The 7,793-nt window shown below is 45.0% G+C and overlaps 1 protein-coding gene across 6 annotated transcripts in view; it reads left to right on the top strand.

The window, feature by feature from the left end:
* The window catches only part of LOC110520523 (guanine nucleotide exchange factor DBS), a 103,819-nt gene that overhangs the window by 68,914 nt on the left and 27,112 nt on the right, over nucleotides 1–7,793 (top strand). For all 6 annotated transcript variants that reach the window (XM_036975085.1, XM_036975084.1, XM_036975080.1 and 3 more), the window contains exons 9-11: nucleotides 5,231–5,345; nucleotides 5,584–5,703; nucleotides 5,948–6,139. In XM_036975085.1, the coding sequence (XP_036830980.1) occupies nucleotides 5,231–5,345; nucleotides 5,584–5,703; nucleotides 5,948–6,139 (427 nt within the window). The remainder of the gene's footprint in view (nucleotides 1–5,230; nucleotides 5,346–5,583; nucleotides 5,704–5,947; nucleotides 6,140–7,793) is intronic.

Genomic DNA, 7,793 nt, shown 5'->3' with positions numbered 1-7,793 from the left:
CTCTGGCCCCCTCCCAGTTAGGGGGAGTGATGAGCTCTACAGCAGAGTCTCACAACTCAATCGCTGGTTGAAAACTGTTTTCTGCCCCTCCCAAAAGATAGAATTTGTAGATAATTGGCCCTCTTTCTGGGACTCGCCCACAAACAGGACCAAGCCTGACCTGCTGAGGAGTGACGGACTCCATCCTAGCTGGAGGGGTGCTCTCATTTTATCTACCAACATAGACAGGGCTCTAACTCCTCTAGCTCCACAATGAAATAGGGTGCAGGCCAGGCAGCAGGCTGTTAGCCAGCCTGCCAGCATAGTGGAGTCTGCCACTAGCACAGTCAGTGTAGTCAGCTCAGCTATCACCATTGAGACCGTGTCTGTGCCTCGACCTAGGTTGGGCAAAACTAAACATGGCGGTGTTCGCCTTAGCAATCTCACTAGGATAAAGACCACCTCCATTCCTGTCATTATTGAAAGAGATCATGATACCTCACATCTCAAAATAGGGCTACTTAATGTTAGATCCCTTACTTCAAAGGCAATTATAGTCAATGAACTAATCACTGATCATAATCTTGATGTGATTGGCCTGACTGAAACATGGCTTAAGCCTGATGAATTTACTGTGTTAAATGAGGCCTCACCTCCTGGCTACACTAGTGACCATATCCCCCGTGCATCCCGCAAAGGCGGAGGTGTTGCTAACATTTACGATAGCAAATTTCAATTTACAAAAAAAAAAATGACGTTTTCGTCTTTTGAGCTTCTAGTCATGAAATCTATGCAGCCTACTCAATCACTTTTTATAGCTACTGTTTACAGGCCTCCTGGGCCATATACAGCGTTCCTCACTGAGTTCCCTGAATTCCTATCGGACCTTGTAGTCATAGCGGATAATATTCTAATCTTTGGTGACTTTAATATTCACATGGAAAAGTCCACAGACCCACTCCAAAAGGCTTTCGGAGCCATCATCGACTCAGTGGGTTTTGTCCAACATGTCTCTGGACCCACTCACTGTCACAGTCATACGCTGGACCTAGTTTTGTCCCATGGAATAAATGTTGTGGATCTTAATGTTTTTCCTCATAATCCTGGACAATCGGACCACCATTTTATTACGTTTGCAATTGCAACAAATAATCTGCTCAGACCCCAACCAAGGATCATCAAAAGTCGTGCTATAAATTCACAGACAACACAAAGATTCCTTGATGTCCTTCCAGACTCCTTCTGCCTACCCAAGGACGCCAGAGGACAAAAATCAGTTAACCACCTAACTGAGGAACTCAACTTAACCTTGCGCAATACCCTAGATGCAGTTGCACCCCTAAAAACTAAAAACATTTCTCATAAGAAACTAGCTCCCTGGTACACAGAAAATACCCGAGCTCTGAAGCAAGCTTCCAGAAAATTGGAACGGAAATGGCGCCACACCAAACTGGAAGTCTTCCGACTAGCTTGGAAAGACAGTACTGTGCAGTACCGAAGAGCCCTTACTGCTGCTCGATCATCCTATTTTTCTAACTTAATTGAGGAAAATAAGAACAATCCGAAATTCCTTTTTGATACTGTCGCAAAGCTAACTAAAAAGCAGCATTCCCCAAGAGAGGATGACTTTCACTTTAGCAGTATTAAATTCATGAACTTCTTTGAGGAAAAGATTATGATTATTAGAAAGCAAATTACGGACTCTTCCTTAAATCTGCGTATTCCTTCAAAGCTCAGTTGTCCTGAGTCTGCACAACTCTGCCAGGACCTAGGATCAAGAGAGACACTCAAGTGTTTTAGTACTATATCTCTTGACACAATGATGAAAATAATCATGGCCTCTAAACCTTCAAGCTGCATACTGGACCCTATTCCAACTAAACTACTGAAAGAGCTGCTTCCTGTGCTTGGCCCTACTATGTTGAACATAATAAACGGCTCTCTATCCACCGGATGTGTACCAAACTCACTAAAAGTGGCAGTAATAAAGCCTCTCTTGAAAAAGCCAAACCTTGACCCAGAAAATATAAAAAACTATCGGCCTATATCGAATCTTCCATTCCTCTCAAAAATTTTAGAAAAGGCTGTTGCGCAACAACTCACTGCCTTCCTGAAGACAAACAATGTATACGAAATGCTTCAGTCTGGTTTTAGACCCCATCATAGCACTGAGACGGCACTTGTGAAGGTGGTAAATGACATTTTAATGGCATCGGACCGAGGCTCTGCATCTGTCCTCGTGCTCCTAGACCTTAGTGCTGCTTTTGATACCATCGATCACCACATTCTTTTGGAGAGATTGGAAACCCAAATTGGTCTACACGGACAAGTTCTGGCCTGGTTTAGATCTTATCTGTCGGAAAGATATCAGTTTGTCTCTGTGAATGGTCTGTCCTCTGACAAATCAACTGTAAATTTCGGTGTTCCTCAAGGTTCCGTTTTAGGACCACTATTGTTTTCACTATATATTTTACCTCTTGGGGATGTTATTCGAAAACATAATGTTAACTTTCACTGCTATGCAGATGACACACAGCTGTACATTTCAATTAAACATGGTGAAGCCCCAAAATTGCCCTTGCTAGAAGAATGTGTTTCAGACATAAGGAAGTGGATGGCTGCAAACTTTCTACTTTTAAACTCGGACAAAACAGAGATGCTTGTTCTAGGTCCCAAGAAACAAAGAGATCTTCTGTTGAATCTGACAATTAATCTTAATGGTTGTACAGTCGTCTCAAATAAAACTGTGAAGGACCTCGGCGTTACTCTGGACCCTGATCTCTCTTTTGAAGAACATATCAAGACCATTTCAAGGACAGCTTTTTTCCATCTACGTAACATTGCAAAAATCAGGAACTTTCTGTCCAAAAATGATGCAGAAAAATTAATCCATGCTTTTGTCACTTCCAGGTTAGACTACTGCAATGCTCTACTTTCTGGCTACCCGGATAAAGCACTAAATAAACTTCAGTTAGTGCTAAATACGGCTGCTAGAATCCTGACTAGAACCAAAAAATTTGATCATATTACTCCAGTGCTAGCCTCTCTACACTGGCTTCCTGTCAAAGCAAGGGCTGATTTCAAGGTTTTACTGCTAACCTACAAAGCATTACATGGGCTTGCTCCTATCTATCTCTCTGATTTGGTCCTGCCGTACATACCTACACGTACGCTACGGTCACAAGACGCAGGCCTCCTAATTGTCCCTAGAATTTTTAAGCAAACAGCTGGAGGCAGGGCTTTCTCCTATAGAGCTCCATTTTTATGGAACGGTCTGCCTACCCATGTCAGAGACGCAAACTCGGTCTCAACCTTTAAGTCTCTACTGAAGACTCATCTCTTCAGTGGGTCATATGATTGAGTGTAGTCTGGCCCAGGAGTGGGAGGGTGAACGGAAAGGCTCTGGAGCAACGAACCACCCTTGCTGTCTCTGCCTGGCCGGTTCCCCTCTTTCCACTGGGATTCTCTGCCTCTAACCCTATTACAGGGGCTGAGTCACTGGCTTTACTGGGGCTCTCTCATGCCGTCCCTGGAGGAGGTGCGTCACCTGAGTGGGTTGAGTCACTGATGTGGTCATCCTGTCTGGGTTGGCACCCCCCCCCCCCCCCCCCCCTTAAGTTGTGCCGTGGCGGAGGTCTTTGTGGGCTATACTCAGCCTTGTCTCAGGATGGTAAGTTGGTGGTTGAAGATATCCCTCTAGTGGTGTGGGGGCTGTGCTTTGGCAAAGTGGGTGGGGTTATATCCTTCCTGTTTGGCCCTGTCCGGGGGTGTCCTCGGAGTGGGCCACAGTGTCTCCTGACCCCTCCTGTCTCAGCCTCCAGTATTTATGCTGCAGTAGTTTATGTGTCGGGGGGCTAGGGTCAGTTTGTTATATCTGGAGTACTTCTCCTGTCCTATTCGGTGTCCTGTGTGAATCTAAGTGTGCGTTCTCTAATTCTCTCCTTCTCTCTTTCTCTCTCTCGGAGGACCTGAGCCCTAGGACCATGCCCCAGGACTACCTGACATGATGACTCCTTGCTGTCCCCAGTCCACCTGGCTGTGCTGCTGCTCCAGTTTCAACTGTTCTGCCTTATTATTATTCAACCATGCTGATCATTTATGAACATTTGAACATCTTGGCCATGTTCTGTTATAATCTCCACCCGGCACAGCCAGAAGAGGACTGGCCATCCCACATATGCTCTCTCTAATTCTCTCTTTCTTTCTCTCTCTCGGAGGACCTGAGCCCTAGGACCATGCCCCAGGAATACCTGACATGATGACTCCTTGCTGTCCCCAGTCCACCTGACTGTGCTGCTGCTCCAGTTTCAACTATTCTGCCTTATTATTATTCGACCATGCTGGTCATTTATGAACATTTGAACATCTTGACCATGTTTTGTTATAATCTCCACCCGGCACAGCCAGAAGAGGACTGGCCACCCCACATAGCCTGGTTCCTCTCTAGGTTTCTTCCTAGGTTTTGGCCTTTCTAGGGAGTTTTTCCTAGCCACCGTGCTTCTTCACCTGCATTGCTTGCTGTTTGGGGTTTTAGGCTGGGTTTCTGTACAGCACTTTGAGATATCAGCTGATGTACGAAGGGCTATATAAAATAAATTTGATTGATTGATTGAGAACGCACACAGAGCAACAGAACGCACACAGGGGGACAGAACGCACACAGAGCGACAGAACGCACACAGAGGGACAGAACGCACACAAAGGGACAGAACGCACACAAAGGGACAGAACGTACACAGAGGGACAGAACGCACACAGAGAGACAGAGCACACACAGAGGGACAGAACGCACAAACACAGAGGGACCGAACGCACGAACACAGAGGGACCGAACGCACGAACACAGAGGGACAGAACGCACGCACACAGAGGGACAGAAAGCACGCACACAGAGGGACAGAACGCACGCACACAGAGGGACAGAACGCACGCACACAGAGGGACAGAACGCACACAGAGGGACAGAACGCACACAGAGGGACAGAACGCACACAGAGGGACAGAACGCACACAGACACAGCAGAGATTGTCCACATGTCTTATTTATTCTCTTCTTTACTTTTCTCTCTTTCTCTGGCCCTGTCTCTTTCTCTGGCCCTGTCTCTTTCTCTGGCCCTGTCTCTTTCTCTGGCCCTGTCTCTTTCTCTGGCCCTCCCCGTCTCTGTCTCTCTCTCTCTTTAACCCTCCCCATCTTTTCCTCCCCATCTCTGTCATTCCCTATCCTCTATCCCTCTCTCCTCTCCTCTATCAGACTGTTGTCCCAGTTGGATGAGACCGAGCGGGCGTGTGATGAGTTCTGGGGGACACACCAGGCCAAGCTGGAGCAATGTCTGCAGCTCCGCCACTTTGAACACAACTTCAGAGAGGTGAGTGGAACAACACACACACACACACACCTGACGTCTGTACACCTTGGGTAACATAGACTAGCTACAGTATCTGAAAGCAATACACCACAGAGCAACATAGTGACACAGCTGATCTCGGTACATCTGTGGGACAGTGACACAGCCACCTGTGTTGATGCATGTACATCTGGATCTTTGTGTATGTCCTACCAAAAGTCATTGCCTCTGTGTGTGTTCTGTTGTGCTGCTCTTCCAGATGAGATGTCTGCTGGACCAGGTGGCAGAGAGATTGACAGCTTTCTCAGAGGTGGGAATTAACCCTGCCCATGCTGATCACATCTTCTGCGACCTGAACAGCCACGAGGCGAGAGTCTTAGTAAGTAAACACACACACTGATACACATATTATCTACAGCACATATCATCTCCCTGTTCTCTCTCTCTCTCTCGCTCTCTCTCTCTCTCACTCACTATCTCTCTCTCTCTCTCTCTCTCTCTCTCTCTCTCTCACGCACACACTCTCTTTCTTTCTCTCACACTCTCCCCCTTTCTCTCTCTCTCCCTCTCCTCCCCCCTCCCTCCCTCCCTCCCTCTCACACACTCTCTCTCTCTCTCTGTAGGAGGTATTGGACGAAGCCCAGGCTTTGGCCCGTGAGGGTGACGAGTTGATCCAGAGCTCTCACTACGCTGAGGACTCCATCCAGCCCAAATGCAGCGAGCTCCGAGCCGTGAGCAAGGAACTTAGTTCCACCCTGAGAGCAAGGAAAGATCACCTACTCAGAGCTATGGAACTACACCACAATCTGGAGAGGGTGAGAGGGACAGACACACACACACACGTACTGTATATACACAGATATACTATATACAGGTATATACACACACACATACATACATTATATATATATATATATATATACTGTATATATACAGTCCGGAAAGAATGAAGAGACCACTGCAAAATGATCAGTTTCTCTGGTTGTACTATTTCTAGGTATGTGTTTGGGTAAAAATATTTTTTTTATTTTATTCTATAAACTACTGACAACATTTCTTCTAAATTCTAAATGAAATTTTTGTCATTTAGAGCATTTATTTGCAGAAAACTGGTCAAAATAACAAGAAAGATGCAGTGTTGTCAGACCTCGAATAATGCAAAGACAATACGTTCATATTCATTTTTAAACAACACAATACTAATGTTTTAACTTAGGAAGAGTTCAGAAATCAATATTTGTTGGAATAACCCTGATTTTCAATCACAGCTTTCATGCTTCTTGGCATGTTCTCCATCAGTCTTTCACATTGATGTTGGCTGACTTTATGCCACTCCTGGCGCAAAAGTTCAAGCAGCTTGGCTTTATTTGATGGCTTGTGACCATCCGTCTTCCTCTTGATCACATTCCAGAGGTTTCCAACGGGGTTCAGGTCAGGACATTGGGCTGGCCATGACAGGGTCTTGATCTGGTGGTCCTCCATCCATATCTTGATTGACCTGGCTGTGTAGCATGGAGCATTGTCCTGCTGGAAAAACAAATCCTCAGAGTTGGGGAACATTGTCAGAGAAGAAGGAAGAAGGTTTTCTTCCAGGACAACCTTGTATGTTGCTTGATTCATGTGTCCTTCACAAAGACAAATCTGCCTGATTCCAGCCTTGCTGAAGCACCCCCAGATCATCACTGATCCTCCTCCGAATGTCACAGTGGGTGCGAGACACTGTGGCTTGTAGGCCTCTCCAGGTCTCACACCCACTGTGAAATTTGGTGGAGGATTGGCAATTTCACGCATGGAATAGCCTTAATTTCTCAGAACAAGAATAGACTGACGAGTTTCAGAACAAAGTTCTTTGTTTCTGGCCATTTTGAGACTGTAATCAAACCCACAAATGCTGATGCTCCAGATACTCAACTAGTCTTAACAAGGCCAGTTTGACTGGTTCTTTAATCAGCACAATAGTTGTCAGCTGTACTAACATAATTACAAAAGGGTTTTCTAATGATCAATTAGCCTTTTAAAATTATAAACTTAGATTAGCTAACACAGCGTGCCATTGGAACACAGGAGTGATGGTTGCTGATAATGGACCTCTGTACGCCTATGTAGATATTCATAGAAAATGTGCCATTTCCAGCTACAAAAGTCATTTACAACATTAAGAATGTCTACACTGTATTTCTGATTTTGATATTATTTTAATGGATTTTAAAAAAATGCTTTTCTTTCAAAAATGAGAATTTCTAAGTAACTTTTGAACAGTAGTGTAAAGTTGAAGTCGGAAGTTTACACACACACACGCCAAATCCTAGTAAAAATTCCCTGTCTCAGTTAGGATCACCACTTCATTTTAAGAATGTGAAATGTCAGAATAATAGTAGGGAGAATGATTTATTTCAGCTTTTATTTCATTCATCACATTCCCAGTGGGTCAGAAGTTTACGTACACTCAAATAGTATTTGGAAGCATTG

This window comes from Oncorhynchus mykiss, chromosome 3 (assembly GCF_013265735.2).
Source record: "Oncorhynchus mykiss isolate Arlee chromosome 3, USDA_OmykA_1.1, whole genome shotgun sequence".
Lineage (NCBI taxonomy): Eukaryota > Metazoa > Chordata > Actinopteri > Salmoniformes > Salmonidae > Oncorhynchus > Oncorhynchus mykiss.
The sequence above is the reverse complement of the archived record's forward strand: the minus strand, read 5'-3'. Positions and strand labels throughout refer to the sequence as shown.